We start from the raw sequence: 16,527 nt of genomic DNA on the forward strand, positions 1-16,527 counted from the left end.
GTGTGTCTTGATTATTCATGAAAGGTCTTGAACCTTCCCCGAGGGTTCATAAACTGTGGGTTTTCACGGCTCTTGGCCATTTGATCAACATCTAACTTAGTGTATGTGTCAAGCAGGAGGTGGGAGGTGCCTCTTTCTTCAGGCAGCTGGTCTTCAGCAAAGTAATAGCCAATTAACATCTTTATTTATTTGCTACCTCCGCTGTTTAACCTGAGGGAAAGGTCCGAAATCTTTACTATGTAACTAGCTTCTCTAAAATGTAAGTTCTGCCGGCTAATGTAAATTTTCATCAACCTTTAACTGTAATCGGGGATAGAGAGTGATTTACCCTCTCAAGCTCCCCTTCATCTTGGTTTGAGATACCGCATTTGTTTCTACTATGCATTAAAGTTATCTCCATCCGAGCAACCTGAGTAGTTTGGGATTAGCCCCTGTTTCGTCGGCCAAGTGCCCTATAGGTTTTTATATTTTTTTGTAGAACTCAATCTCCGGCTCCACTCCAGTTGTACTCGGGCCGTTTATTGAACCTGTTCTTTTTCACTAAAGCCCCGTAGGTTGGGTACTAGATACTCCTGTGTAATAAGATGGCTTTTGTAAATAGTGCCTTGTAAGGCCAGTGATTATTGGATTTTCATAATGTGTTGCCTGGAATAGGCTTGAGAACTGAGAGAGCTTAAGCTCTTTTTCAAGTGTTGTAAAATTGCCTCTGGGAGGCCTGATATTGCAATTTTGAGAGCAAGTGTTCCAGGTATTAGGGGATTTCTGCCCTTTGTGGAAAATTGTAAGCTTTTAAGTTGAGCTAGGAGCTCTAAATTGTAAAACTAGGGGCTTATAGCCCAAGTGTGTTAAAATTCTGAAATCTTGGATCTTTCGAAGTCTTGTGTCTAATTTGCTGGGTCAGTGTTATTTCACTAAGTTGTTTCAATTTTGTTGTTTCAAGAAAATATAACCTTTGTTAAAAGTTTAAAATAACTTTAACTTTGTACTTAGACCCATTCATCCCGGCACCTTCTTTCACCTCTGCTGATCCATGGGTAACCCCGTAACAATTATTATTATTATTATTATTATTATTATTATTATTATTATTATTATTATTATTATTATTATGAACTCTGCAGAGAACACAAACTAATCTTCAAAAGGAGGCCCAACAAACTTAAAACTTGGATATATCCTGATTGGAGAAAAGGGGAATGGCAGCTGGATCACGTATTTATGGACAAAACCTTCCCACAGAGAAATCTACAATGTTAAAGTATTAAGAGGAGTAGATATAGGTTCAGATCATTACATAGTCAAAATCAAAATTAAGTTCAACCGCTAAAAGAGAAACCAAAACGCAATAAACGAAAGAGGAACTTTGATCCACACCAGTTAATTAGGAATGATAAACATAGAGAAGTCACACCGAACATAAAACTGACAGATAACTTAGAAGAACTGGTTCCAATTCTCAGGCAACAAGCTGAAAATTTAGCCCCATTGAACACACGTAAAATACATGCCTGGTGGACCTCAGAATGTGACAAAATTCATGAAGAAAGACATCAGGCATGGTTAAAATTTCAAACATAAAACAGAAGAAAATGCTGATGATGATGATGATGCTTGTTGTTTTAAGGGGCCTAACATCAAAGGTCATCGGCCCCTAATGGTACGAAATGAAAGAACAAAAGTTGCAAAGGCATCCACTGACCAAAATAAAAATAAAATATGGCATGAAGAATGAATGGATGGACAGGAACTCAACAAAACACAAAACAAACAAACAAAAACCAGTGGATCGGACTCAATACAGATCGAAAATAACATTATTGCCGACCAAGGAACCACTTATAAAGCACAATGATGCTTGGTGTCTAAAGGGGGTGCAAAAACCACGTCTAAGGCCCCCCAGAATGGTACATGTCACGAGTAAAATAGAACCATGGTATGTGTCATGTTGGGGTATTAATCAGAAGTAGCGAAGACTCACGGTGTTCCACAAAAGACGGTACTACTCACAAGTATTGCAATACATACAAGTAATGCAGACCTATGGTGTGTCTCACACAATGACGCAACTCAGAGTCAACGCAAACCGAGAAGGTTCCCCACCTAGGTGTACTAAACACGGGCGCCGGTATTCCCGTGGTGTTCCTCACATAGTGGGTACTAATCACAGGCAACGCAGACCCACGGTGCTGCTCATATAGTGGTACAACTCACAGGCTACGCCCAGACCCACGGTGTTGCACACATGGGTACGACGCACGGGTACTGGAATCCACCAGGCCAGGCTTTTACTGCTACTAATCACAAACCTATTTCGTACCGAATTTAGTGGAACTACTCGCAAGTACAGGCAACCTATGGTGTTCCCCGCGTGATGGTACGATTCAAAATTAGTTTCATGGTTCTAATTCAGTCAGCCCTTGGTCGCCCCTTTTAGTCGCCTCTTACGACAGGCAGCGGATACCGCGGGTGTATTCTACATGTGCGTCCCCCACCCGCAGGGGGTAGTGTGTTTGGTCCGCGAGAGGTATTTTATTTCCCTCAAGTCCGCCGGCAAGCCGGTTAGGACCCCCCTATCCGCCACCTGGGACGCGCCACGTGGGAGTATCACCTCTCCCCCTGCTACGCCATCGTAGTAGGTTCGTGGAGAAGAAAATGCAACCAACCTCAAAAATATTAGGAAAACGTTCACACAAATTATCAGGCAAACCAAGAGACAATCACAGAAAGATCTAATCAACTCAATAGAAGAAAACTACTACAAAACCAATTCCAGAGACTTTTACAAAATGTTTGGAAGACAAGTACAAAAAAATTTGCCCCTCCCACATTAATGCTGAAAAGTGAGGATGGAAAAACAACACATAATGACAAGGAAAATGCCAAAATCATGGCAAAAGCATTCATTAAACTTTTGAATTGTGAAGAACCCCAGGAACTTTTAGCAATTAATACAGACACGCCCATCAAAACCCCGCGTGAACTCATAAATCCCCCAACAATCCAAGAGGTGGAAACAGCACTCAAAGAATTGAAAAATTATAAGGCATGCGGAGAAGACCAAGTTTTTGCAGAAATGTGGAAATATGCCAGTGATATAGTTCGAACATCCTTACATATGGTCCTAACAAAAATCTGGATAACAGGAAAGTTCCCCGAACATTGCACCACAGCCATAATCCACCCACTCCACAAAAAAGGAGATAAAAGCAATCCAGATAATTACAGAGGTATCTCTCTCTTAGACTGCACATACAAGATTTTCTCCAGAATCCTATACGGGGGATCAGAGAGCAACTAGAGGAAGAATTAGGTGAATACCAAGGAGGCTTCAGACCTTGGAGAAGCTGTGCAGAACAAATCATCACTTTAAAATTAGCCATAGCATATTACAAGAAGCAAAACAAACCTCTTGCAATAACCTTTGTGGACTTTTAAAAAGCTTACGACTGTATCCATACACCTTCAATGTTGAAAATATTAAGAAATTTCGGGCTCCATCCAAAATTTATCAAATTGATTGAACTCACCTTAACCAACATTAAATCAAAAGTCAAGTTCAGAGGGGAATTCTCTGAGCCATTCAGCATAAAAACAGGCTTAAGACAAGGAGATTGCTTGTCACCACTGCTGTTCAACTGTGCCTTGGAATATATAATGACGGAATGGTATAAGAATAACCCAAAGAACATCCGAATTGGAAGACCCTAAGACAACATACGTTTAGATTGCCTAGGTTTTGCCGATGACCTTGCTCTCTTGTCCAACAATATTCAGGAAACCAGACAACAAGTTATAACACTACAGGAAATAGCACAGAAAATTGGTCTTGGAATATCTTTTGAAAAGACAGTAATCACGTTTACTGACCCACCACTCAAACAAAATTGCCACAGGTAACCAAGAAATTAAAATTGTAGATAAATTTAAATATCTGGGAGAAATCATACCATATAACCTCAATGAAAAGCCAGCATGGCATGACAGAATAAATAAACTAACCAGAGCACAATATGTCACCAAGAATACCTACAACAAAAAAGGCCTGTCAATAGCAACAAAATTAAAACATTACAAAACAGTCATTCAACCAGAAATAACATATGCAAACGAAACCATCTTCAAAACAACTAACACTGCACAAATAGACAAAATACTCAAGATAGAGAGAAGAATCATTAGAACATGCATCAACAAATCATACCAAAAGATGGACACTGGAGAGTAGCTTCTAATGAAACAGTCTACAAGGAAATAGAACCAGTAATGAGCTCAATCAGGAAGAAACGCATTTCATTTCTTGGACATCTAATCAGGACACCAGAGAACAGAATCATCAGGAGAATAATAGAAAAATGATGGAATAGTAAGTGCAACATTAAGTGGATTACAGAAATCAAGGAAGATATGGATGTACTACAAATTACAGTGGAAGACTTAAGAAACAAAACCGACAAAATCAAGAAACTCACAAACAAACTAGACTGCAAATCAGAATCAACAAACAGACAATAGGAAGGGTGATTTCCGATGAAGAAAGAAGGATAAGATCAGAGAGAATGAAGTACTGGGCTGACAGGAAACTAAAAAATTCTTTGTATAAAGTTGGCTAGAGTGGTTAAATAAATAAATAAATAAATAAATAAATAAATAAATAAATAAATAAATAAATAAATAAATAAATAAATAAATAAATAAATAAATAAATAAATATTATTATTGTTATTATTATTATTACTGTACCGGCTGGTACATCTCTGCGCCACTCATTTGAATTTTCCACCTTAAAGTACTCCTCTACAGGAGAAACTCTGAACTTTAAAAACTGGATCAACTCATAAGTTTTTCAGAAGATGTCACTACCGTACATTTTGTGATTATGAAGTTGTCAATACCGTGTGGATTTCAACTTGTTTTGTTCTCCATTGATCAAGAAGTGTGAACATTCTCTTATAGATGTCTACTACAAAACTTTGGTTATGCATCCTGGTGCGAAGTGAAGGAACTTTTTTGAAAATTTTGTATTCATAAGTTTTCTTATTACTAAATTTCATTCTTTCATTTGTGGGTTGGCAATATTTATCTTTTCTTTCCGTCAGTATTGAATTGAGCCAATCAATTATTTTTGTAATTAATTTTTGACCAATCATGTCTTTCTTCTCCGATTTTGAGTGTACGGTCTACACTGACCAATAAAAATGTGTGGGTGTGACTGTTTTATTCATGAAAGGTCTCGAACTTTCCTCAAGGGTATAAAAACTGCTGATTTCCTTGTCTCTCGGCCACATCATCGACATCTAACTTAGTGTATGGACGTATAGCGGGAGGCGGGAAGCGCCTCTTTCTTCAGGCAGCAGCTCTTCATTAAGGTAATGGCCGTTTAACATCTTTAATTTCTTGCTAGCTCAGCAGTTTAACCCGCGGGGAAGGTCCGAAATCTTTACTATGTAACCTATCTCTTAAACATGTAGAATTCTGTAATAACTTCATATATCTGTAACTGTAAATTGGGGATAGAGAGTGCTTTACCCTCTCGAGCTCCCCTTCATTTTGGATTCGAGGCGACTACATTTTCATAACCGTTTTTCCACTCTTCCTTAATGTGTTATTCTGTATACGAGTCACCTCCATAGCTTGGGAATAGCCCCTGTTTCATCGGCCTAGTGCCTTTAAGGTTTTAAAAAGTGTATTTAGGAGTGCAAGTTCTAGCCTCCATTCATTTTGTATTTTGGGCCATGAACTTAACCTATTCCTTTTCTGCTAAGGCCCAGTAGATTGGGTACAAGATACCCCTGTTTCTTTGTAAGTATGCCTTGAGGGCTGTTAATGGTAAAGTCCGTTGTGGCCTTTGGTAAGCTCAGAATATCGAGAGTGGGTCATCTCTTTTATTGGTGGTAAATGTGCCTCTAGGAGGCTTGACATTGCTAGGTGGGAGCAAGTGCTCCAGGTAATTAGGGGATTTCTGCACTTTGGTAATTGGTGTTTGTGAGCTGGGAGCTCAGAAATGGTAAAAATTAGGTTTTGAAGCCTAGATTGGTAAATTCTCTCTATATCTTGGCTTTTCCTGGTCTTGTACCTAATTTGTTAACTTCTTGTTATGGATTACACTTTGAAATTCTATGTGAAAATTGTTAAGTTTTGCTATTTTCGAAAATATAACCTTTAATGCAATTGTAACTTATATCTCGGCTTTGTGAATAGACCCATTCCAGCCCGCACCTTCTTTCACCTCTGCATTCCACGGGTATCCCCGTAACAATTACTGTTATTATTCTTGCGTTCCGGTCTTCTAAGGACCACGTTACAATTTCAATTCTTCCTCCTTAGTTGTTCTTTCCTTTCCTTCCAATATTGTTTCATTGTTTCACTGTGCTTCTTTTTCCTGTCTTCAGTCCACTTTGTGCCTGTTTTCTTTTCCTTCCTCCCTTGGAATCCTTCCATTGGTAAGACTTCTTTCCAATAATTCTTCTTCTCGTATGTTGTTCCTTTCCATGTCTTTCTTGACTTCTTGAATCCAGGTAGTGGTTGATTTATTTTCTCAAAGGTACTTGAAGATTCGTTTAGTTAAGTCTCTTGTCATCCATTCTATAAATGTGTCCAAGAAATAGCAATCTCCTTTTTCTTATTGTTTCTGATATGTTTTCTATGTTCTGGTAATTTTCATTGTTACTTCTTAATTTCCAAAACTCTGCAATTCTTAGAGGACCTAATATTTTCCTTATACTTCTTTCTAATATTTCTAATTTATCAAGCTTTTAGTTCTGTGCTATACATTCGCTGGCATACAGGCATTCTGGTTTCACTACTGTGTTGTGGTGCTTTATTTTACGTTTTGTTGATAAGCACTTTTTGTTGTAAGTATTCTTAGTTATACCGTAAGCTCTTTCCACCTTTTGTATCCTCTCCTCTTCTTCTTCTTCTTTTTTTTATTTTTTAATGACCACATACGATCACTTTAGTCAGTCCATCATTCAGGTCTCTTTGAAGGGATTGTTCGTGCTTTGCGGTCTTCCTAGTACTTCTTCAGACGCTCCGATCTTCGTGCCCTTTCTTCAGTTGAAAATATGCGTGTTGTTGGTTTGTTTTGTGTAAGGGTGAAGCAGAAGTTTGTATTCTTGAGTTTTGTATTCAATTTTACCTTATTTGTGGTGTCTTCTGTTGTAAGGCCTATTTCCTTCAGATCCTCTCTTACTTCTCTGATCCATTTACATCCTGTTGTGGTATTTTTTGAGACAAGATGGTGTTGTACTAGTTGTTTCAGAAGTCTCGAATCCTGCATCCTCATGATATGTCCAAAGAATCCCAGTCTCCTCTTACGCATAGTATCTGTAATGGGTTCTAGCCCTTTGTGCACGACTTTGTTAGGTATTAACCGCCACTGTCCATCCTTCTGGTATTTTTTTGTTGATGCAGGTTCTTCCAATCCTCCTTTCAATTTTCTGAAGTCTGTCAGTATTTGATTGTTTATTCAGGTGAAAAAGTGTTTCTGCTGCATATATAGCTTCAGGTTTTATAACTGTGTTGTAGTGTTTTATTTTTGTATTTATTGATAGACATTTCTTTTTGTAGATATCCCATGTTAATTTTTGTGCTTTAGCTAATCTATTTGTTCTTGTTTGGATTGAGATTTTTTCATTTCGGTTATGTGTTATTATTTCTCCAAGATATTTAAACTGAGTTCCTATTTTGATTTTATTTCCATTTATGGTAACTTCTTTTAGTTGTGTTGGTTTTTGGGGCATAATTTCTGTTTTTCCAAATGATATTTTGAGGCCAATTTTATTTGCAATGTTTTGAAGTTCTATTATCTGGGTTTTGCTTCTTTTATATCCACTGCTAGTACTGCTAAATCGTCAGAGAAACCCAGGCAATCTTTATTTTGGGGGGACATTTCCTAAACCATTCCCTCCTTACTATTTCTAGAGCACAATTAAATAATAGTGGTGAGAGCCCATCTCCCTGCCGTAGTCCAGTTTTAATTTCAAATGTCTCTGACGTTTCACCCCTAAACTTCACTTTTGATTTGGTATTAGTGAGAGTCAATTTTATCATGTTTATTAATTTGGGGTGTAGTCCAAGGTGTCTTAAAATTTTGAACAGAGATTCTCTATGGATGCAATCATAAGCTTTCTTGAAATCTACAAATGTTATCAGCATATCTCTCTTTCTTCTCCTGTTATAGTCCATTATCAAATTAAGACTCATGATCTGATCAGGGCAGCTCCTCCAGGGTCTGAAACCTCCTTGATACTCTCCTAGTTCTTTCTCAAGTTGTAAACCTATCCTATTAAGGATGATTATTGAAAATATTTTGTATGTTATGTCTAGCAGCGAGATTCCCCTGTAGTTATTAGGGTCAGTTTTGTCTCCTTTTTTGTGCAGTGGGTGAATGAGGGCTGTTGTCTGTTCTTCTTTAATCCAGATAGAGACAAGTTGTTGATGGAAGGCAACTTTTGCTGATGTTCCTGCATATCTCCAGATTTCTGCAAAGGTCTGATCTTCTCCTGGCGCTTTGTAGTTTTTTAATTTATTCAGAGCTTGGTAGACTTCCTTTATTGTGGGGGGATTGATGTTCTCTGGTGGTGTTTTTATTGGGGTGTTGGTGTCCAAATGAAGGAGTTCTGTAGGTTCCTCACAATTTAAAAGCTTGTTGAAATATTTAGCCAGAATTTCTGCATTGTCTTTATTGTTATGAGCCAGCTTACCATTTTCATTCTTCATCAGTAGGGTCGAGGGTTCATATTTTTGGAACTGCTTTCTGAAGGTTTTGTAGTAGTCCCTTGATTGAGTTTTATTGAATTGTTCTTCAATTAACTGCAGTGTGTCCTTATGATGTTGTCTTTTTATTCTTCTTAAGACTTGGGTAGTTTCTTTTCTCTGTTTTACTAGATTTTGATAGGATATTTCTGTTTTTTGGGACTGATGTAATAGCCATGCTTGATGTCTTTTCTCCACTGTTTCATCACATTCACTGTTCCACCATTGGTGTTTTTTTACGTAGTTTAATTGGAGCCAGGTCTTCTGCAATTTGTTTAAGGTTGTGTACTAAGACCTCAAGTTTATCTGTGATTTTTACTTTTTCAGTTGCTTTCTGGTAATTTTTGTTGTTGATTAGCTGGGTAGAATCTATTTTTCTTTTAGTTTTAAGGGCTTGCTTTTGCTGTCTCCTCTGGGGAGTGAGTTTAATTTTAATTTTAATTTTAACTACGTAGTGATCTGAACCTGTGTCTATTCCTCAGAAGACTTTGATGTTATACATCTCTTTGTTGTGGTATTTGTCCATGCAGATGTGATCCAGTTGCCATTCTCCTATAGTGTAGTCAGGGTGTTTCCATGTTTTGAGTTATTGAGGTTTCCTCTTAAAAACATGTAGATTTTGAGATTAAGTTATGGTTTCTACACAGGTCAACTAGTCTCTCTCCATTTTCATTTGTTTTCTTGTGTACTGGCCATTTTCCGATGATGTCACAGTATTTTCTTTCTCTGCCTAGTTGAGCGTTGAAGTCGCCTATTAATAATTTTACATGGTGTTTGGGGATGTTATCTATGGTCTGGTCCAATAGATCCCAAAATTCTTCTGTTTCCTCATGGTCTTTTAAGGAGTTGTTTTTATCATTAGTGGGAGCATGGGCATTTATTATAGTATAGATTTTATAGCAGATTTTTCTAAACCATATTCTTGAATTGTCTCACCCAAATATTTGAATTTCTTTACCTTTTCTATTTGACCAATATCCGTTACTAAAAACTACAGGGCACTTTTTATATTCGTCCAAAATTTTGTTTTCTCGGCAGAGATTCTCATGCCTGTCATGTTGGCTGTCTTTTCAAGGAGATTGATTAGCATTATTATTATTATTATTATTATTATTATTATTATTATTATTATGCTATCACTTGTTAACAAGTATGATTGTCTTCCAAAAGTAAAGTTTAAAGCACGTGAGTTCCTTGATGGCTGTATAATCCAATTCTGGAATCAAACAGTCTTCCACAATGTTGGCAACACAATGTCTTGGATAGCCACTGTTCCTCGAGGGTTAATACTTCTGCTATGCATACGCTCTTTCCTAGCATTGCGTTTGTCGGACAGAAGTTTTCTCCGCTGGAGTTCAAAGGATAGTTGCCTTGGTGAACGAGGCAACGCCATTCTGGATGAGTGGGTCAATTTTCTGGGTCAGTATGACATATCTTCAGATTCACTTTCAGAATGTCTTTATAGCGTTTTTGTTGCCCACCCTGTTTTTTCTGTCCAACCTTCAACTGACAGTACATGACCTGTTTTGGGAAACGTGACTCAGGCATGCGAATCCATGCCTTGTCCATCGAAGCTGGTGTTTTATTATGAGAGCCTCAACGCTGGTTGTATTAGCTTGCTCCAAAACACTTACGTTAGTGAGTCTGTCTTGCCACTTTATTCCTAGGATTCTTTTAATGCAGCGTTGATGGCTTTTTTTCCAAATACAGTAAGTGCCTTCTGTACGCAACTTAAGTTTCACAACCATAAAGTAGAGTTGGGAATAACAACAGCTTGGTATACAGTACATTCAGCTTAGTTTGAGTATTGATGTTATGGTTGTCAATTCGCATACGACCATAGGCTGTGCTGGCACATTTGAAACAATATTGAATTTCAGTGTCAATGTTTGCATTTTGAGAGGTAAATGCACTATCTGGTTATTTTAATAACAACATGAGGGTTGGGGCAGAAGTCACTGCAATTACTTTTTTCTTGCAGATACGTGAGGGGATCACAAACTGCTAGCTGTCGTGTGGCAGCTATGCAGGTAAAGTGTGTATTCACAACAGAAGATTGTGATTGCTGGTAGTAGCACAGAGAGCATTGCGAAATCAGTTGTGTGGCAAGCATGGTGCGTGATAGAAGTAACCAGTGTTGAGCACCACGTGTACATCAGAACAGCTGTTCTCCGGGGGAGGAATGCGAGAGAATATCAAAGTGAATTAGTGGAAGCCCTTGGAAATAATGCCCTCCAATACTGTACAGTACATGGTGGTTAGGAAAGTATCAAGAAGGACGTGTGGCAATCAGCAATGCTCGGGACAACCTGTCAGTGTGTAGACCGGCATGGCACGTGCTGTCATCAAGCAGCTCCTGGAAGAAGACAGACGACGGACGCTACTGGAGATGAGATGGCAAGTGGCATAGGGAAACACACCATCCACAGGATATTTCGGACAGAGATGTAACTGCGCAAAATTGCATCGCGGTGGGTACCGCATGCAGTGGATGCGATATACAGCATGCACTAACCGCCTAGCAAACTGACAGCAGGATGGCAATCACTTCCTGTCGTGAATAACCACCATCGATTAATTTTGGACACGTTCTTGCTGAAACTTTCGTACCCACCATGCTACTGTACGGTATGGGTGGGCATTATACCCTGTGACATTCTTTTGCATTTCTCCCCCGGAAAACGGCTATTTTAATGTATGCGCGCTGCTCAACATGGGTTACTTCCATCTCTCACGACGCTCGCCAGCACTCCCTGTGCTACTACCAGCAATCACAGAGCCATCTGTTGTTGTGAATACATACTAGGCCTGCATAGCTTCCACGCGACAAATAGCAGTTTCCGATCCGCTCACATATCTGCACGAAAAAAATAGTTGCAATGACGTTTGCCCCAACCCTCAAAATCAGTAAAAATATTGAATGAAAAACAAACCAATTCTTACATCTCTCCCCAGCTATCCACATTCACATTTCCTCACTTACACTCAAACATACTCATTCATTCATTTAAAGTTTCTCTCTTGTTCTTTGGATAAATCTAACCTGTCAGCCTCTAAGGACTGCTGATATGCTGCATCTTGTTCTCTCTTCACCAATTCCCTAGCTGCTCGTTCTTCTTCCTCTCTAATTTCCAAACGTTGCTGCTCAGAGAACACATCCACTGCTTGTATCAAACTCGTTAAAAGTTCACTCACTCCAAGGTTACCTACACACAAAGAAATACATTTTCAGTAGATTAAACACTTTTTAAAATGTTTAAAACTGTTTGATAAAAGAATTACTATTACTCAGATATGTATGTAAATATTATTTTTACCAATCATCTAATGGTCTCCAAATGTACCTAAAAGCTCAGGATGGACAAAGTTGCATATCATCTACATATTGAAATTTTTATTTTAATAAAAGTTCATATTTTTGCATATTTTACTAATGTAATATGTTGATTAAAAAGTATGACAGTGATGGCATTCCAGTAGTGTCAACTGCAGTAACAAATAGCAATAGTTGTCTATACTGATACAATGCATTACACAACATTAAGCACGTCCTTTATTTGACTAATATTGTATGTCTGTCTCCATTTCGCTTGTCAGTTGCAAGCAGTCACTAAAAGAATTAACCCAAAGACCACGTAAGAAGGATGGTTCTGTTGTGTTGGTTGCTTTATTACATCTGTAGTGTTATAATTAACAAGAGTGTCTTGATCATCTTTTCTTTTGAGTAAGGAGTTTATTGTAATGACAGCTGAACACATTATTTCCTTAAAAATAAAGCTGATGTGGAATGCAGGGATAACCATGGAGATCAGTAAAAGGATTCAACAGGGAAAGGCATTCTAACAGCATGAAAAGCCTAGTGAACAGGAAGGAAGTACCAATGAAGTGTAAAGAGGTGATGTGTAAGATGTACTACTACCTAATACTGACATATACAGCAAAAACCTGGACACCAACAAAAAGAAAGGAGAATAATATCCAGCCCACTGAAATTAAATTTATAAGAAATATGATAAGGAAGACATGAAAGAACAGAATAAGAAATGTGGATATAAGAAACGAAATCGCAGTGGAAAAGCTTAAGAACAGAATGGAGAGGAATAACCTTAAAATGGTTTGGCATGTTAAGAGGATGAATGAGAGAAGGTGAATGAGAGAATGATGCCAAAGCAGATGATAGATACTCGGATAGGAGGAAGGGCAAGAAGGAGACCCAGACTACGGAAGTTGAATTGAAAATTATCAAGAATAGTAAGTAAACTTGTGTCCTCATCCTGAGGTGGTGCAGCTCTTTTCAGGCACACCTCCAATGGAGGTGAGCTGCATGTACCATTTCAACCACATACCAGCTCTCCTGCCATTATTAAATTTCTGGCAGTGCCGGGAATCGAACTCGGGCTCCTGAGGACGGCAGCTAATAACACTAACCATTATGCTATGGAGGCGGACATCGCCATACCATGTTGAATACACAGGTTCTCGTCCGATCACCGCAATTAAGCAACATTGGGCGTGGTCAGTACATGGATGGGTAATCAAGAATAGTATAATTAGAAGAAAACTGGATAAGAACACAGTTAAGGAGGAACAATGGTGCTTGGATAAGGGAGATGGAAAGGTGCCATAAATATCCCAACCCAGCAGGAGCTGGACAGGGGAAATGGATGATGACAAATAATAATAATAATAATAATAATAATAATAATAATAATAATAATAATAATAATAATAATAATAATTAGAGCCTGGATTTCCATGCACTATCAAATCGCAAAATATGCATGCATTCATGCGCTATCATATGGCAAAACATGCACAATAAAGAGGAAAATATGCACTATCAAAATTAAGCTCCTTTTGAAACATTGTAACATTACTAATTTCTCCAAATTGTCTTGATTTAAGCTCATCCGCTTATCTGTCAGCGCATTTTTAAGCACAGAAAATGATCTTGCTACGTCACAAGAATTGACAGGATCATTCTTAAATTAAGACATTTGGGACTAAGTGAGGTCAAATTGTACGTCTTTTACATTTTCACCACAGTACGTCTTATGTAAGCTTGACGAATTCAAAATCAGGATTTGAACGGATCACTTTTCCATGCGATGACTGCACACACATTTGAATGTCCTCAATAACTGGTGAAGATTGCCTGCTGCGATAACAGAGACGTATGACGAGAGTTCCGGGTAGGAAATTACAGGATAACAACAGAAGAGGGTTCAATGCAAAACCAAGGTTTGTAAGCTGCTAACGCGGTGCCACACAAGTACGATATGAGTTTCATTTTGTTCGTCTAACATAGACGAAAACATGAGCCGTCAATGAGTAATGCACAATTTACGATTGTTCAATTTACAGCTATGAACAAGTGTAAAACTAAGAATTAGATATCGATGCGGGGCCTTCCCGCTTCCATCAAAGTTTACTCAAGGAACAGATAAGAAAGCGTTTGGTTAATTGGATTATAGGACCTCTACTGTATGTACTAACTTTGGTTGACAGTTAGGATGCCAGGAATACATTCTCTCCATCTCTCAGTAATAGACACACTGTATAACATGGAAAAATGGTCCCCAATTCTGTAAACTAACATTCAGAAAAGGCACTATCATGCAAGTTAACATCATATATGCACAATAGTCAGAGGAAAAGTCATGTCATATAGTATTAAACGTCCAAATATTCGCTATTAAATCCAAAATCTTCAAAATATGCATTATGCATGAATTTTCTCCTAAAAAGACCAAAACATGCACCGAAAAAGAACGGTTATTTGAAATTGTTAAGCCATAAAACGAATACTTCCAAAGTTTGGGAAGTGTAACTAGCTGATTTAAAAACATGCGTTTGCATGGAAATCCAGGATCTAATAATAATTGTTACGGAGTTACCCGTGGAATGCAGAGGTGAAAGAAAGTGCGGGATGGAATGTGTCTAACTACAAGGCCGAAAGATGAATTAAAATTTCAATAAAGGTTATATTTTCAAAATAGAAAAACTTAACAAATTTCACATAGCATTTCAACAAATAACAACAAGCCAACAAATCAGGTACAAGACCAGGAAAAGCCAAGATTTAAGATGATTTAACAATCTGGGCTTCGAGCCCCAAGTTCTATAATTCCTGAGCTCTCAGCTCACAACCACAAATTACCAAAGGGCAGAAAGCCCCTAATTACATGGAGCACTTGCTCCCACCTAGTAATGTCAAGCCTCCTAGAGGCACCTTTCAAAACACCAGAAAGAGCTGACCCGCTCTCAATCTTTCAAGCCTATTCAAGGCAATACCATACTTTACAATTAATTGCCATCAAGGTACAACTCATAATGAAACAGGGGTATCTTGTATCAAACCTACTGGGCCTTATCAGACAAGAAAAGGTTAAGTAAATGGCCCCAAAATGCAAAATGAATGGAAGCGAGAACTTGCACTCCTATATGAAAGGTTGTTAAAACCTAAGAGGCACTAGGCCGAATAAACAGGGGCTATTCCCACACTAGGGAGGTGACTCATGTAAGAAAAATTTTAACACATTAAGGAAGAGTAGAAAATCGGTTACGAAAACGTAGTCACCTCAAATCAAAATGAAGGGGAGCTCGAGAGGGTAGAACACTCTCTATCCCCGAATTACAGTTAAAGATGTACGAAGTTTTACAAAGACAGAAAGAAATTTACATGTTTCAAGAGATAGGTTTCGGACCTGCCCCGCGGGTTAAACTGCTGAGCTAGCAAGAAATAAAGATGTTAAATGGCCATTACCTTGTTGAAGAGCTGCTGCCCGAAGGAAGAGGCGCTAACCGCCCCCTGCTACATGTCCATACACAAAGCTAGATGTAGAAGAAGTGGTGAAGAGCCGTGAAAATCAGCAGTTTTTAAACCCTCGGGGAAAATTCGAGACCTTTCATGAATAAACATGCCACACCCTCTTTCTTTATTGGTTGATATCAAACGGTACACACAAAATCGAAGAAGAAACACATGATTGGTCAAAAATTAATTACAGAAATTCCTGATTGGTTAAAATCAAAACCGGCGGAAAGAAAAGATTAATACTGCCAACCCACAAATGAAAGAACGAAATTTAGTAAAGAGAAAAACTTATGAATACAAAATTTCTTCAAATAAGTTCCTTCACTTAGCATGATCATAGTTTTTTAGTAGGGACATCTATAAGAGAAAGTCCACACTTCTTGATCAATAGAAAACAAAACACGTTCAAATCCACACAGTATTGACAACTTGGTAATCACAAAATTTTACTGTAGTGACATCTTCTGAGAAACTTATAAATTGGTCCAGTTTTCAAGGTTCAGATTTTCTCCAGTAGAGGAGGATTTATTGGCGCAATATTTAAAATTGCGGCGTAGGGGTGTACCGCCCGGTGTAATAATAATAATAATAATAATAATAATAATAATAATAATAATAATAATAATAATAATAATAATAATAATAATCATAATGTGCCCGTTGCATTTTCGGACGTTTTCCAAAATGGCGCCTCCAGGCCACTCAAACTAAAGAGAGTATACAACAAAGTCTTAACATTTAGATACAATAGGAGGCCATGACTAACTTGGAACGACTACATTTCAAAGGCGGTGCAGAACAGAGCAAGGTCAAGCGAATTGTTTCCAAAAAACAAGTAAAATAGAATAGATTATTGAAAAAACTTACTTGAAAAACTGAATTCGAGAGGACAAGAAGTGAATTGCTGTTGTTCTGTTGAAATAAGGAGATTGTCAAAATTGTGGCAGAAATCCTGA

The 16,527-nt window shown here is 38.0% G+C and overlaps 1 protein-coding gene across 1 annotated transcript in view; it reads right to left on the reverse strand.

The window, feature by feature from the left end:
* The window catches only part of casp (Fas associated factor casp), a 267,208-nt gene that overhangs the window by 94,154 nt on the left and 156,527 nt on the right, over window positions 1–16,527 (reverse strand). The window contains exon 10 of the mRNA XM_067146824.2: window positions 11,798–11,960. Within this exon, the coding sequence (XP_067002925.1) occupies window positions 11,798–11,960 (163 nt within the window). The remainder of the gene's footprint in view (window positions 1–11,797; window positions 11,961–16,527) is intronic.

Source organism: Anabrus simplex, chromosome 5 (assembly GCF_040414725.1).
Source record: "Anabrus simplex isolate iqAnaSimp1 chromosome 5, ASM4041472v1, whole genome shotgun sequence".
Classification (NCBI taxonomy): domain Eukaryota; kingdom Metazoa; phylum Arthropoda; class Insecta; order Orthoptera; family Tettigoniidae; genus Anabrus; species Anabrus simplex.